Source organism: Zingiber officinale, chromosome 2A (genome assembly GCF_018446385.1).
Source record: "Zingiber officinale cultivar Zhangliang chromosome 2A, Zo_v1.1, whole genome shotgun sequence".
Lineage (NCBI taxonomy): Eukaryota > Viridiplantae > Streptophyta > Magnoliopsida > Zingiberales > Zingiberaceae > Zingiber > Zingiber officinale.
The window spans coordinates 76,978,484-76,995,737 of NC_055988.1; the positions used below are offsets into that span (position 1 = coordinate 76,978,484).

General features: G+C 38.3%; 1 protein-coding gene across 1 annotated transcript; it reads left to right on the forward strand.

Annotated features, from left to right (window-relative positions):
* The first annotated feature begins 15,222 nt into the window (after nt 1-15,222).
* Nucleotides 15,223-16,873, forward strand: LOC122041251 (fructokinase-1-like). Its single transcript, XM_042600881.1, has 4 exons — nt 15,223-15,670; nt 15,761-16,093; nt 16,350-16,466; nt 16,545-16,873. Exons 1-4 carry the CDS (start codon nt 15,278-15,280, stop codon nt 16,671-16,673), a joined length of 972 nt encoding a protein of 323 aa, XP_042456815.1. The 5' UTR covers nt 15,223-15,277; the 3' UTR covers nt 16,674-16,873.
* Nucleotides 16,874-17,254: the final 381 nt, after the last annotated feature.

Sequence of the window (17,254 nt, forward strand, 5' to 3'; positions counted from 1 at the left end):
GAAAATACTTTATCATCACATCTACTTTAGGACAAATTCGTCCTACACGTGGAACAGGGGCTAAGTCTAGAACTCCTGATGAATTCTGGCTATAAACAAATTCAAAAGGACTCAATCCTATGACCCTATTTTTCGATCTATTATAGGTAAACTTTGCTTGAGATAACATCAAGTCCCACTATTTTGGTTTAGTTCTTGAAAGACATCTCAAAAGATTACCCTGGTTCGCTACCTCGGTTTGACCATTCATCTGAGGGTGGTAAGCACTGCTAAATTTTAACTGTGTCCCCAATTCCCCTCATAAGCTCTTCCAGAAGTGACTGATGAATTTGGTATCTTGATTTGAAGTCATGGACCGAGGAACGTCATGTAAATGGACGATCTCCTTGAAGTAAAGATGGGCAATCTGAGTTGCATCCATAGTCTTCCTATAAGCCACAAAATGCGCTATCTTTGAGAATCTGTCAACAACAACAAGAACTAAGTCTAACGTTCGTTGGGTGTGGGATAATCCCAATATAAAATTCATGCTAATATCGAGCCAAGGAGCTTCAGGAATGAGTAGGGGAGTGTACAAACTTGCATTGGTTAGACCCCCAGACCATTGGCATACAGAACATTGATTAACAAAGTGAGCCACATTGCTGGTCAACTTGGACAAATAGAAATTGGCAGAGATGAGGGCCAATGTTTTATCACGTCCAAAGTGTCCCTCATTATGAAGCTCACTCATAATATGCTACCTTAGAGAGCAATCTGGAATGCACAACTGCAACACACGAAACAGATAACCATTATACAAAATAAAATCATGTTGATAGCTATCATGTACCTCCTGGAATATCTTTCTGAATGATGGGTCAACTACATACATATTTGGAAAACCTCAAAGCCCGCAACATTAGTACTCATGGTGGTGAGTAATGAAGAACGCCGACTCAGAGCATCTGTGACACAGTTCAGACTTCCTGCTTGATGCCTTAGCGTAAAGGTGAACTCTTGTAAGTAAGTCACCCACTTGGCATGCCGCCTGCTCAACTTGTGTTGACCATTGATATACTTTAATGTTTCATGATCAGTGAACAAGATGAATTCCTTCTGTACTAGATAGTGTCATCAATGATTCAAGGACTGCACGATGACATAGAATTCCAAGTCGTAGGTAGAATAATTTTTCTTGGGCCCAGAGAGCTTCTTGCTGAAGAAAGTAACTGATCCCTCAGATTGACTCAGAATACTCCCGATACCTATGTTGGATGCATCACAGTTGACCTCGAATATTCTGTTAAAATCAGGAAGGGCCAGAACTGGTGCTTCGGTCATCCTTTGTTTGACCAGTTGAAAGCTAGCCTCTGCTTCTTCAGACCACTTGAAATCCATTCTCTTGAGACACTCGGTGATAGGAACAATCAGAGTGCTAAAATTTCTGATGAACCGTCGGTAGAAAGAAGCTAAGTCATGGAAGCTTCTGACATCGTGCAAGTTGAGGCCACTCTTGGACTGCATCTATCTTTGTTTGATTTGCATGTACATCATCAGTAGACACAATAAAGCCGAGGAAAGTTACCAATGCAATAAAGAAAGAGCACTTCTTGTTGTTTACAAATAAACACTCTGTTTTAATATTTTTAAAGACAGTACAGAGATGATCGAAGTGTGATGCCCATGTTGGACTATAAACAAGGATGTCATCAAAGTATACTGATGTGGATATAGGTTGAGGGGTAGAGAAGAAATTAGAGGGAAGAATGAGGGCATTTTGGTCTTTTCACATGGGTGGAGTTTTGGGGTTTATGTGTGGCACTGTAGCATGCGAAGAAGGGGGGTTGGCTTCGTGTTTTCACCGCCGCCACCTTCTTGTCCCCCTGCACAGTCCTTCCCTCGCCGACGCCGACCGCAGACCGATGGCTTCCTCCTCTCCCTCTCCTCTTCCTCACGCTCCACTCTTCGCCAGCGCTTGCCATTGCTCCTTCTCCTTCTCCTCGTGACACCGCTACCTAACAGCCTCGCGACGCTGCCATCCTTCTTCTCCCCTTCTTCTCCGCCACCACAGCTCGTGAGAGACGTCGTTGCCACCCTCATTCGACGCTGCCTCGTCGGAGGGTCTCGTCGTCGCCACCATGCAGTCTCTCCCTCTCTTTATCTTCTGTGTTTTTTGCACGCCGTCACCGCTGCCATAGGGGAACGCTTCTCCCTCGTCTCGCCGGAGCTGCCGCAGAGCCATCCTTCCTCTCCCTCTGCCTCCTCTCCTCTCGTCGAAGACGCCTCAGCTCGTTGAAGCCGCCCCAAAACCACTCCCCTTCTCCCTCTCAGCACACCACAACCGTCCTCTTTCCGTCACCACTGTCCGTCTTCTCTGACGCCCATTCGACCACCCTTCGACGTCGCTACAGTCGACTCCAGCCCTTCTATTGTGGTTGTTGTCGCTTCCGGCACGGATCTAACCATTGCTATGTATCAGCCATTGAGCTGCTCTGTTTTGCTCTTCGTATCGCTATTATGTTTCGGCCTTCGCGTTGCGGTTGAATATGGATCTGTGTGCCAATCTTATTTCCCGACCTGCGTGCCGCTAGCATTTCCCGGCTTGCGTGCCGCTTGTTAGCTAGAGCCCTAGAACCAATCATTTGATGATTGTATTTTGGACTTGTTGTATCATATTCTATATAAATAAAGGCATTTGATTTTTGGTTATTATGCTTACTTGTATTGGTGCCAAATAAACTAAGTATAATAACGTCCTTGAGTAGAATGTTCTCACCTATATCAATCGGTTAGTTGAACCGATAGTGAGATGATATAGGGAACACTACTCTTAATCATTCCTAGTGTCACGCCCCAGAGGAGTCCCCGTCCGAAGAAATTTCGGCAGCATCTCCCCTGTACGGCGGACAATCTGAAACTTTCTACATATCTCCATACCTCAGCCACATGCGGCTAGAATAATAACAATAAATATAACACAACCACACAAATATCCACGCAGTTATATATAATCAAACAAAGCAGTAATACTCTAACTCGAAAACCACCCTACTCAACTACACTCGTAAAACTCAAATCCGACGAAACTCACCTCTTATGCCGACCCGACAGGCATGTAGTAGAATAAGACCAAATAAAATCCATCGACATCACAATAATAAATACAACGTCCAAGTATCAAACAAATCAAGTCTAAACATAGACAAACGAGAAGAAAACTCAAAAGTCAATCAATCCTCGAGGTCTGCAGGGGATCTAGCACTACGTGCAGTGGGGACTAGCGACTGGAACTCCCTCCTAACAGCATCAACCTGAAAATAACAACAATGGAGGCGAGGTGAGTCCAACACTCAGCAGGTACAGTTGATATGCAAAGTAAAGAAATAACACCTAGCACTAATCATGCGTACAGTCTCCTGATAAAAATAAAAGTAAATGCAAACCGAAGAAGACAGGAGAGAATCTGTACTAACCAGGACCCGGTATAAGGACATATAGTCCGAAAGGTATAGAAGACCTGTATGCATGTCAAACATAGGTATCCAAACAATATGCAGCATATAAATGCAGCAAACACAATCATAAACAATAAATGCATCATGCATATGATGCCAATGTCATGGTCACCCCTGACGGCAGTCAGCCAACTCACAACAAAAGTGGGACCAAGTGGGTAGGGCTATGACGACCGTGCACTCAGCAACACTACTCCTGATGAATGATCGAGTGGACGGGATGCTGTCGGAGTACATACATACTCCTACCCCAAATCATAAATGGGGGAGCGCAATGCTCTCATCTCCCGGTACGCTATGACGGGGAGGAATCTCTAACGTGCTACACGCTGCGTCACACTACCCCTGAGCGGATCAACGGAGCACCGGAAGAGTCAAACTGACAGGCTACCACGCTGTGTCACGCTACCCATGAGCGTCACAACGGAGCACCGAACAGTGATGAAAACTGGCAAAGTGCTCGACAATAATGGAGCAATCTATCGCACAGCATGCGATCATGCAAATGGTGCATGTTACTAAGCATGGTAATATACTAAATCAACCTCTGGACATATAACAATGGACACCATAGTGAATAAATCATATCAAGATATACTGATCAATAAGGTATCAAACCTAGGTCCTGAACATGTGAAACATGGTTATATCACTACCCATGAGCATGATAGATCAGGTACAAGATCAATACGAGATGCAAACAAACAATCAATCAAACATGTAACATGTATTGGGCAGTGATTAACCGAAACAAATAGGAAACACAATTAATGCAACATATTATTTTCATTACTAAGCATATCAAAGATAATAAGTCAAAAGTACCCGCCTCCGAAATAGAAAAGTCCAATCTGGTCCACGACGTCGAGATACTCGTCTCGCGTCAAAGTCCTGTATCAAACAATATACAAATATTTTATTTAGCTACTTCATAAGAACATCTAAATAAAATCCCTAGGACTAAATTTAGGGTAAAACCCTAATCACATATCCTCAATTTACCTTTTAAAATCTAATAGTTAATTAGGGTTAGCAACTAAATCCCCAATCAACCCATTAGATTAAATCCAAACCTAATTCCCTTAACACATAAACATCTAACTACAAAACGCATCAAATTCCTACCCTTACCTAAATTCACAGCCTTGATTGTTGATCCACACACGGTTTGTTGTTGCCAGCAAAGGTATATTGCTGCTGTAAACAAATAAAATACCAATGTGATCAATTAACCCACTAACACAAGAATTTGCAAAAACAGAACCCTACCTGCCTTACCCAAATCTTCTTCCTCTCTGTCAATAGGCTATAGAAATCTGTTGATGCTCGAAATCTTGTGGCCGACGACAATACAGAGGGAAGAAGGCTTGTTTACTGACACTAGGCAGAGGAACAGATTGGCTACCGAATCTGGGCAATTGAAGTAGGGGTATGCACTGCTCCGTCCGGCCTCAAGTGATGGCATCGCCTGGTGCGGCTCGGGAAGGAAGAGTCGGCCGGAGAACTAGGGCTCGACGGCGGCCCGGCGCTAGGGCAGAGAGGTGCGGCGTCGACACCTAGGGCAAGGAATCGCTCGGCTCCTGCTCGGGTGTCAACAACGGTGGCTAGGGAACTGAGACGGCGTCGCTGAGTCGGCAGTACTCCGGCGGCGTCGGCTGTGTGCTGTGGCGCTTGGCGTCCCGACGGTAGTGAAGAGGAGCGTCGCTGGCGAGGAGAGGGAGAAGGTAACCGGTGGTTAGGGCAGAGAGAGGCGCGAGGGTGAGGCGTCGGCGCGAGAAGGGTTGGGTGAGAGTTTCGGCAGGGGAGAAGAAAAGAAATAAAGAAAAATAAAAGAAAAAGGAAATGTAAATATAAACATTTCCTCGTTTAAACGGGGTAGCCTAAACAGACTTTTCCGGGCCTCGTTTTTGTCCCTGTTAACTCGTCCATACGAGCTCCGAAAAATTTCCAAAAAATTTCCAAAAATTCTAGAAAATTCTCTTATTAATATTCGCCTATTTTCCTGTATTTTACACCTAGTCGAGTATTAACATTCAGGGACAATGTTAATGCAATAAGACTAGCATGTAGGTCAACTCGATGACTTGATCTCACAAGTCATGGATATAGAGATATCAAGTTGACACATGGATATGTATTGGAGAATGTATACTGAATGACCCGCCACGAGAAAGTATTATGGATCGTTATATGAGTGTCATATACTTTCTCATGTGGCTATTAGTATGACTACTAGTCCTTAGACCTGAAGTCACCATGGTTCCCTACATAAGGAGTTATGTACTTTGGTTTCGTCAAACGTCACCCGTAACTGGGTGGACTATAAAGGCGATTACTGGGTATGTAACAAATTATGCGGAGGAATGTGAGTGATGTATATGGGATCTATCCTTCCTATATGATGGGAGAGACATTGGTATTCTTGATAGAGTGAGACCACGAAGTGCATGGCCATGCCCAAATGAGTCAATATGAGATATTGAGCTCATTTGATTGAGTGAGTCTACTTGGAGTTCAAGATTTAGATTGATTAGAGGATGACACGGTCTATGCCTCATATTGATTGATCTAGATGTCTAGGATAGAAAGACACTTGTCATATATTGTGAGGAGTCACAATTAGTAGTCACAAGGTGATGTTGGATCTCAACATTCTTGTAACTTGGGTAGTAATGATGTATTGCTAGATACCGCTCATTACTTATGTTTCTAAATGAGTTTAGGGGTATTGCCAACGTTACAAGAACCTATTTGGTCACACACAAAGAACAAGTGGATGGAGATTAGGTTCATATGATGAACCAAGAGGATTAGATTCATTTGATGAATCAAATTGGATTAAGAGTAATCCTAATTGGGCTAATTGAGTTGGACTCAAGTTGATTCATGTGTTCAATGAGTCTAATTTAGATTATGACTCATTAAATCAATTTAATTAAATGAATTAGATTCATTATATTAAATTGGCTTGAATTAAATGGTTGGATTAGATCAACCATGAGAGAGATTAAGTCAAGTTTGACTTGACTTAAGAGGAAGATGAAGAGTCAAGTTTGACTTGACTTTATGTCACCTCATTGGTGAGTTGACATTAAGTGGACCAATGATGATGCTCCACATCATCATGGTTACTTAAGTGAAGTGCCACCTCATGGGAGTTACCAAGAGTTGTGACTCTTGGTATCTCATGGAGGTTACAAACCACTTAATTAGATGAAAAGAGTTTCATTTTGCAAGTGTAACTCTCATTCAAGTGATCTTCCTCCTCCTAAGCTCTCTTCTTGCTTCTTCTCTTCTCTTGGTCGTGGGTTTCAAGCAAGGGAGAAGAAAGGAGAGTGAATCTAATCCAAGAAGAAAGGTTAGTGAAAGTCACATAGAGATTTTAGAGGAGTGTGTTCTCTTCTTTTCTTTTCTTCTTCTTCCAATCCTACCCGAGAGCCCTAGAGAGTGCTAGCACACTTGTGGTGCTCTCTTCTCCATCCTTGTGTGTTAGAGAACACATCTTGTTCGTGTGGATACTTCTAGAGGATTGTCTACGTCGACAATCACGAGATTCGGCGTACCTTGGACGAGCGAGATTCGCGAAGGGCACGCATCGAAGGTATAAGATTTTCTCCATGTAGATCTAAGTGTAGATCTAGGTAAACTCGTATTCGTATGTTTTCGAAATTTTTCTTCGCACGGATCCGTTGGCTAAGGGTTTTCGGGGTTTCCGCGACGCGAAAAAGCGGTTTTCGCGGCCCAAAAAACCCAACACCGCTAGTATTTCCCGGCTTGCATGCCGCTAGCATTTCTCGGTCTACATGCCGTGTCTTATCCCGGTCTGCGTGTCAAAGTCTTATCCCCGCCTGCGGGCCATTATTTTATCCCGATCTACATGTCGTCTTCCAGTGCCGTGCTGCGTTCAGCTCCTCACCGTCAGATCCAGCTTGATCAGAGTCAGCTACACTTCCGGGTCGCGACAACTCGAGCCGCATCCCATCTGAGGGCGCCCCCTTGGGCCAGGGTATGTTTTCCGTCCATATTCTCTCTGCATTTCATTATTTTATGGCTTAGTCTTGTACTCATATATTCGTTGGATCTGCCTCGAGCATCGGGGTACCGGGGGTCGGGTCAACCCGGTCAATGGCTGCAGGTAGCGTTGACAAGAGGACTTCTGAAGACTTGGTCAACACAGAAGCCATCTCAGCACACCCTCCTTCGGGCGTTGACCACTGCCATGGTCGCCCCAACAATACATGACATGCATCCATGATCACCACATCACACCAAGCACTATTAAAATATTTGTCAATTGAAAAGGAAACGAGGAATCGCCGGTCTTTTGTTACCTCACTTTCTTTATTTAGCCAAGATAACTTGTAGGGTTTAGGATGACGGTCTGTCTTTGGTTGTAATTTTTGGACAGTCTCTGTGGATATTACATTTTCACAACTGGCACTATCGATAATCATCTTACAGACTTTATCCGCGATGATGCAAGTAGTATGAAAAATATTGGTTCTCAACCAATCGTCTTTCGAATCACCCTTGGGAGTCAACAGACTCTTACGAACGACCAAAGTCTCATGGCCATCTCCATAAATCAATTCGTCAGATGCTTCATACATCGGATCGCTAATTGTTGTTGTATCTTCTATCATCTCTTCCTCGATCAACAATTTTTTGCTCTTCGGATCAGTAGAAGAGGGCTTCCTACATTGGTGTGTCATATGTCCTTGTTCACCACATTGATAGCATCTAATAGGGGTTTTAGAGTAAACCTGTGGTGACCGCAGTGGTGGTCGCTGCAATGGATGTTGTTGTGAGGGACGAGAATTTTGAGGCGAGTTGGCCGATTATTTTGGTCGTCTCTCCTCGCTGGTTTCTTATTTTGTTGCTTTTCAGCAGCCAGTACGCGCTGAACGGCCTCTGACACCGTCAAGAGTGAATGAAGATTGAGGGCATCTTACAAGGCCAAGTGCAGACCCCCTAAGTAACATGCCGCTTGCTGCTCCTCCATCTCGGATAAGTCATTTCGGGCCACCAACTGGAAAAACTCTTTTATATATTCGTCGATCGATCTCGCGCTCTGTCTTAATGAGTGAAGTCACTGAACAGAGTTTGGGTGTAGGTGAAGGGAAGGAAGTGTTCCTTCATGTTTTCTTTTATATCTTCTCAAATAGTTATTTGAGGTTTACCTTGTTTGTCCCGAGAGTATCACAGCTATTCCCACCATGTTGATACTTGCCCTTTGAGTCTAATGGCAATTAACTTCACTTTTATATGATCTGGAACTCGCTTGTAGTCGAAGATCCACACTACTTCATTAATCCAGTCAATGAAGTCCTCTGCTCGCAATAAATCAGAAATTTTAGGCAGATCCTGAAATCTGAAGTCTCCAACAGGCTTCTCTCGTCCACGACGATCCTGAAGTGAGTCCCACCGGTGATATGGGTTCTCAAAGGAAGATTCAGATCCACAATCTAAAATCTCACAATCTTCGAGATCCCGCATCGTCATACGCTGGGTTAAATCTATAACTTGGCTTCGTAAGTCCTCAATCGTCTATGACCATAGTGCTCAGCTTCCTCTGTTGAAACCTGCTTGTTGTTCTGACCATGACTACGACCACGATAACCCGCCATTGGATCTGTTGATGATCTTCACGTGCTCTGATACCAACTGACGCTGGGCAGGATAGCGATTATCCTGTGGGTTGACGCGAAAAGGAAAATTGAGGAGAAGACAAGAAGAGGAACCTCTAAGAAGAAAACTTTTTATTAAAACTTGAGGAGTTAATCCCTCAACATCTAGACATGAATCTTATATAGACCACAACCTAAGATTCAAATAAAGAAAGAAATTATAATAATTACAATTAACATATCTTAATTCCAATCTTGTAAAGAAAGGAAATATATTTTTATCCGAAAAGAAAATTAATTAACTTAACGATCTTAACTCAAAACAAGATACGAATTAAGATAAATCCTCTCTAAAAAATACTAGAAATATGAAAATTACCCTAAATACCTAAAAAAAAACCAAAAATAGCAAAAATGTCCTAAAAAGGGTTTAAACGTCGAAATTTGGAGCTGAAAATTGACGATTACGTTTATACCACTAACAAATGTAGATTTTCAAATTCTGCATGGTTGACGACAGACAGATCCTGATTCTAAGTCCCAAGTCAAAATTTATACTCGTTTGAAGTTTGAAGACTCATATTAAATTTCAACACGGATTGAGCTTGCATCATTCTCACTGCTTATTTAGTTTTAGATAATTTTTCTATTATAGTATTAGTTTTAAATAAATATATTAATAATGAATTTTTATCTTCTTGCATGTTAGCTATGAAAACTAAATGGGAAAAATATTTTTATTTTATTTCTGAAATTTATTTAATTGTATTTGATTGAAATTTTGAAGAAATATTAACTTTGTATTATGATGTTTTAATTTCATTTAAAGATTATTCTTATATGATCCGGTTAATATTATATATAATATTAGAATTTATTTATATGATATTTATAATTAATATTATGTAAAATATGAAATACAAACTAATATTTCTGAAAGACAACAAACTATTAGTAGTAATTAAAACTTACGAAAATACAACTTTTATTAAAAGAACGGACGAAACGTCTACGAGGATCCTCAAGTTCCACACAAAAATTTGAGAATTATTTTTTAACTTCTTTTGATTTTAATAAAAAAGATAGCAAAAAATTTGATATTCTAAAGTGGTGGTCACATAAAGCTCAAAGCTTTCCCATCTTCTCCGTGATCGTCAAAGAAATTTTAACTTATCCAGTGTCAACTGTTTCTGTGAAGCAGATGTTCAGTCCCGATGGTAACATTTTAGATGAACGATGATCGATTTTGTCTCCCAACTCATTAAAAGCTCAAGCATTACTCGACAATTGGACTAGAGCAGAGAAAAGAATACAAGGAATGTAATTTTCAGATGATGAAATTGAAGATTTTAATATCGAAGGAATGAATACAACGGAAACAGGAAATTGAAGTGTGTAATAGCGTCATTTCCTTATATAAAAAGGTAAAAATATAAAAGAACTACGTGAGTTTTAATTCCCTTATATCATAAAGGGATATATAGGTAATTTAAATAAATATAAGTCCATTTTTAAAAATAAAATTTAAAATTTAAAATATAATAATCTTGAATTATAGTGGACCATGAATCATAATTGTCTTGAATAGTTAAGGGTAAAAATTGACTTATCAAGAACCGTCGAATCGAAGATTTTAAACCATTAAATCATCAATTTTGAATCGTGAAATTTTCGAACCGTCGATTTTAAACTATGGTCAAGTTGACTTTTAGTCGAAATACTTAATTAGAACATTGCTATATATTTTGTATCTCTGTATTACTAGTAGGAGTAGTGTTTTTTCTTAAAAAACAAAATATCAAACATTCGGGATTGTAATGAACTTTTAGAAGGTAAATGAGTCGAACGTTTAGGGATAAGTTTGATAAGTATATATAAGATTAATTAAATATATAAATTTAAATAATTCATTAAATTAAATAAATACGCTTAATACATATAGATCTAAATTTAAAAATTAATTTAATTAATTCACAAATTTAATTTTTTATACGAATATTGATTATATCAATTTAATCGATTTATTTTGATTTTCAATTTTCTTATTCCGTTAAATTGAAAAAATCGAACATTTAATTTAAATTGAATATAATTATTTAAATCTTCAAATCCTTATTAATTTGAACCGGATTTAATTATTTAAATCTCCATGTCCCTTTCTGTTCGTCTCCTCACGAAATCACGATCCCTGCTACTGCCTCTCCCTCCCGTGGCTCTCTCACCGTCAGCACGAATCGATCCCCTCACGTGGCTCTCGCCGTCAGCACCTACCCGATTCTCTCCCATCGCTCTCGTCATCGGGCGCCTGCATTTCTCTCTTATCCATTCCTTTTGAGCTCTCTTGCTCGATCTGGTGTAATTTTACAGATTGACGGAGCTTTGATCTCGACGGAGAAATGGGAAAGATTCAATCCTTCTTTAGTTCAAAGGGACCTCCTTTCACTTTGCGGGATCCACTCTTAATCTTAACGTTTTCTATTAAGTTTGAGCTTTGTTTATAGCATTTTCCATGGAGGAAGGCTCAGCATCGGCTTGCCGAGAGGATGCCCTTGAAAGGCCACCTCGCTTCTTGCTCTGCACTAGTTATCAAATTCGACTGTTTTCTTGAATATAATTATCATCTTTGTCGTATAGAAAATTCTTTTTGTGTTTCCTATGCTATGAAAATTTGCAGAGTCTTCATATATAGTGTGCTGAAAATTTTTGATTAATTTGATCTAAGACAAAATTAACCGGTTCAGCTAGTTCGGTTTATTTGAAAAAAATTCAGTTTATTTTCTGTCCGTTTTATTTTAATTAAATACTAACCTTACCTTTAGTGTATTTTTTTCTTATATATATATATATATTAAGTTATATATGTATATTAAGTATTCAAATTTAAAAAAACAAAAATGAAATCATGAAAAATGGTCTAAAGCCACCAGTTGTCCCCGATTGGGTCCCTCGTTAGATTGAGCTAAAGTAATCTATTATTCAAGGTACTGTGGGACAAATGAATAATTTTTTTATCATATAAAGTCATTCATCATTAAATATCTAGATGCCAACTAAGCATGTTTCACATCTAAATTTTGACACATTAAATTTATGTTTTTTAAAGGTTGAAACTATTTCATTTGATCTTTAAATTTTTATTATTCTTAATTTTTTCTAAAATTTAGAAATAAAAACATCACAAACTTTGGGCGGAAAAAACAAAGAAACAAGAAATAACATTTTGCTGATCTGGCAGTGGTCGGTGGAGTGCATAGTACGTTACTATTATTGCCAACACCCACCTTTCAACCACTTGATCACACACTGCAAATGAAAAATCAAAAATACCCCCAAATAATTAAGGTGCAACAGTCAATCCCTTCAAATGGTTAACTAAATGTTTAAGGTGTTTTATAAATTTTTTAAAATAATTTTAAGAATATTGATGTTTAAATAGACTTTTATATATACTTTTTAATTTTTTTTGATGACATGATGAAAAATTTCTATAGAATTAGATAAATTATCTCCCAAATTAGTTGGTTAGAAATATTAGATTATTAATAAATAAATAAATCAAAGGATAAATATTTCATTGGTTAAGGATGTCTTAATTTTACATATATATATTTTTAGCTAGGCTTTTAAGTTGAGTAAGGATGTCTTAATTTTATATATTTTTTTAGCTAGGCTTTTAAGTTAAGTAAAGGTAATTTAGGTTACCATAACAAAGGATAAAAATGGAAAAAAAAAAACTATTTCATTATCATAAAAGGGTGTTTCATTTTGAAAAAAAAAACAAAAAGATACTTCATATCTTTAAAATATCCTTGTCCGACATTATTATAGCAACTTTGAGCAAAACTACTCTAACTAATTTTAACTAATGCTTTATGTTGTAGCAATTTAAATTTAAACTACTATAGTAATATTTGACTAATTTTGATTAAATTGGATCAATATTGATTAAATTAAAATAATTTTAACTAATATATGAATAGCTTTTGATTAATGCTAAAATAATCTTGATGGTAATTACTTAGTAATATAATTTTGAATATATTAGAGCAGTTTTAACCAAAGTTGTTATATTAATATTAAAACAAAAGTACTTTTGAGATATAACATGCTCTTTTGATAGTCTTTTTAAATGAGATACTCTTATGATATTTTTAGAGTGAATAATTATATTTAACACTCTTATGTTTAAGGAAATTCAAAAGCTCGATCAAGGACGGATCTTAAATAGGGTTGTGTTATGTTCTAATCCAATTGTGCCTAAAATGCTCAATTGTACTTCTTTAATAGTACAATTAAAGAAATATAATCACATAGGCAAGTTCACTCCTTCCACATCCAAGTCCGGCCCAATTCTAATTTCTGAATCAATTTTTAATTAAAGTAAAAATTGATAACCACCCTAAGTTCAGTATCATATGTTTCATAGTAAAATATAAGCAGATAAATCACAGGGTATAATAACTCTTTGTATGAAAAGATCAAACACCAGAACAAAACATTTGTATCTGCTAAAATTTGATTTTAAAATTTATTAGAGCAAATATTCATACAAATCTAAATCGATACTTAAGCTCAACAAAGGTTAAAGATTTCAATGTCTTAGAATCTAAATAATTTAACCCCTTTTTAATTTTTAAGTTTTAATTTTTCATCTTTGAAAAGAAATAAAATTCGTCAAGCTCCAATAGAGCTTATGAATCTCATTGATACTATAGACCCAGGTTTTGTTATGAATGTTAAAGTGTAAAAGTGTTGTAATATTTGTTAAAGTTAATTTAATATTGAAAAAAACCTACTCTAAAAATATTTTTAATTTGTATACTCTAATTATGTTAATCTAATTAAGATGATTACGCTTGCCCAACGTGAATTGATCTATTTATGATATATATTAAACACGACTTTAATTCCATGGTTAGTCATCTACATGTTGACTAATCTATTGAATGATGCATGAAGCAACGAGGCATTAACAATTGAAAAAAGAATCTATGAATTTTTGTTTAAATAAAAGTATTTAGTAGTCTTGTTTAACAAATGCAAATTCATGGTTTGAGTCTAAATAGAAGTGTTAATGATGTGTTAACAAATATTAAAGTGGTTTTAATTAAGGCAGAGGGATGTTTTTTAAAAGAAATGCTAGAGTGAGAGACACTTTTTATATTTTTTTTAACATGAAACACTTTTTTTATAATAATAAAAAAATGGAGAATATATGTAGATATATATTTTGTCCTTTAAATATAATAAACCATAAAAAGTTCAAGATTTTAGTATATGAGATTAAAGTATTTCATAAATTGAGAATTCCAAAATATTTGTAAAAATCAATCAAACATTTTTATTTCATTTTTTCAAGTATAAGGCATACAATAGAGAAATTATTTTGGCAAAAATTAAAAAAGCACCCCGAATTATATAAATTGTCAAAACGACATTCTTTAAAAAAACATCTTATTGTCATCCCTGTTGTAGCGATTTCAACTAAATATTATAAGGTATAACAGTTCTTTACTTTCAAAATTATTATAATAACAATTACAATTAACTGTAAGTAGTAATTAATCTATAGATATTATAATGTGTAACTCCTAATACAATATTATTATATAATAATTTAATTTAAAATGATTTTAATATAATTTAAATAATTTTTAATGAAGTTGTTAAACATTATTTTAATATAAATAATATTTAAGATTTAAATTTTAAATTTTAAGATTTTGTAGCAAATTCGGTACTTGCTACAGCTACTTAAAATAATTGTGATCAATTAAAAATAATTTTTGAAAGCTAAATAAGACATATTTTAGATATAAAATATTTAATGAAACGTCATTTGATTTGTTTTTTTTTTAAAGGAATGTTTTCTTAATGACTTACATAATTTGAGATGTATTTTTTTTTAAATTTTTTGCCCATTATTTTTTTTATAAAAAGTAAAATAAGAAATAGTTAAAACATAATATTCTAAATTATAGGGGCATACTGAAAGATTAGATATAGGAGAAAGGTGCTACGTTGAAATATTATAGAAAAATCTAAAATGTTTTCTAATTCTAAAACTTCTAGTCTATAAATATCTACCATTTAGTCCTTCGAAGAAATCTCCCCTCCCTTTCCTTTGGATCTCATCTCCTCAGCTACTCCGCCATGGCCAACGGGAAGGACCTCACCGTCAGCTTCGGCGAGATGCTCATCGACTTCGTGCCCACCGTCTCGGGCGTGTCGCTGGCGGAGGCGCCGGGGTTCATCAAGGCCCCCGGCGGCGCCCCTGCCAACGTCGCCATCGCCGTGGCCCGCCTCGGCGGCCGCGCCGCCTTCGTCGGGAAGCTCGGAGACGACGAGTTCGGTCGCATGCTCGCGGGCATCTTGCGCGCCAACGGCGTTGACGACGCCGGCGTCCTCTTCGACACCGGCGCGCGCACGGCGCTCGCTTTCGTCACCCTCCGCACCGACGGAGAGCGCGAGTTCATGTTCTACCGCAACCCCAGCGCCGACATGCTTCTCACCGAGGCCGAGCTCAACCTAGACGTCATCAAGAGCGTAAGCTTTGGATCCGTGTACTCTTCGAGTAGATGACTTAGAACCCTAGTTCTACTTGATTTACCCATTTTTCCCTCCGATCCTTTGAAGGCGGCGGTGTTCCACTACGGATCTATAAGCTTGATCACAGAGCCGTGCAGATCGGCGCATCTGAAGGCCATGGAGGTGGCCAGGGAAGCAGGGGCGCTTCTCTCCTACGACCCCAACCTCCGGCTGCCGCTGTGGCCCTCCCCGGAGTCCGCTCGGGAGCAGATCTTGAGCATCTGGGACCAGGCCGACATCATCAAGGTCAGCGACGTCGAGCTCGAGTTCCTAACCGGCACGGATTCGGTGGAGGACGACGTCGTCCTGACTCTGTGGCGGCCGGCGTTCAAGCTTCTGCTGGTGACGCTCGGGGAGAAGGGTTGCAAATACTACACCAAGGTACATGCTCTTCGAATCGCACTTCTCTATTACCGCTTTGGGAGTAAGATCCACGGATTCCAGATTCATTGTTCTAGTGATTTCCAGTTTAGGGCTTCCAAAATCCCCCAAAAAGGTTGAATCTTTACATTCCACCCACTCCGCATCTAGATCAATTCTACCAACCTTCGTTCAAAACTCCTCTTTCGAGATCAATCCGAACAGCACCTTCTTCATTTCAAAAAATAATAATAATAATAATAATAATAAAATGCAGGATTTCAAAGGGAGCTTAGATGGATTTGCAGTCGACACAGTAGACACCACCGGAGCCGGAGATGCATTTGTCGGTGCCTTGCTCCGCAAGCTAGTCGATGACCCATCCGTGCTACAGGTGAGCAACCACCATTCCTTAACCAAACCTTTGCTTGCCATCTCTGTCTTTGATCCATGATCGTCGTGGCGTTCGCAGAGCGAGGAGAAGCTGAGGGAGGTGCTCAAGTTCTCCAACGCCTGCGGAGCCATCACCACCACGAAAAAGGGGGCCATTCCTGCCCTGCCGAACGAGGCCGAGGCACTGGAGCTTCTGAAGCGAGATTAAGATAAGTGTTCGTCGCATTCCCAATCCTAAGTTTTTATTGAACGCATTTGAGTTGGAATTGAAGGCCATTTGGAGCTTCTGCTGTTCGATTCTTCTTGTTTCTGGAACTTTTTGCATAATAAGGCTTCCGATCATTGCTAGTAATTTGACAGTAAACTGGCTTTGATGAATGCGATCTCGTTTCAGTTTTCTGTGTGTGATATTTAGGGTTTGACAAGGAACTGGTTATATGATTTCTTGGTTGTTTTAAGCCGTTCGGCATGACACAAGCGAACAATTTGTGACGCGAGGGGATCTGGAGAAGTGAAAAAGGAGATTGATTCCGTATGAGGAAGGCATCTTCTGTTTTTTTTTTATTTTATTTCCTCTTACGCATGTACAATTTTAGCATAAAGCGCTAGGGTGATCATTTGATTAAAAATCTAACCGAAAAAATAGAACAAATCGAGATCGAACTAATCGAAGTTAACTTCGATTAATTTTTAAAACTTTTTTACAAAATTATTAATTAAATATTTATATTTAAATGTTAATAATAATTTTTCTCTGATAAATTTTTAAATCCGTCGTCTATCCAAATT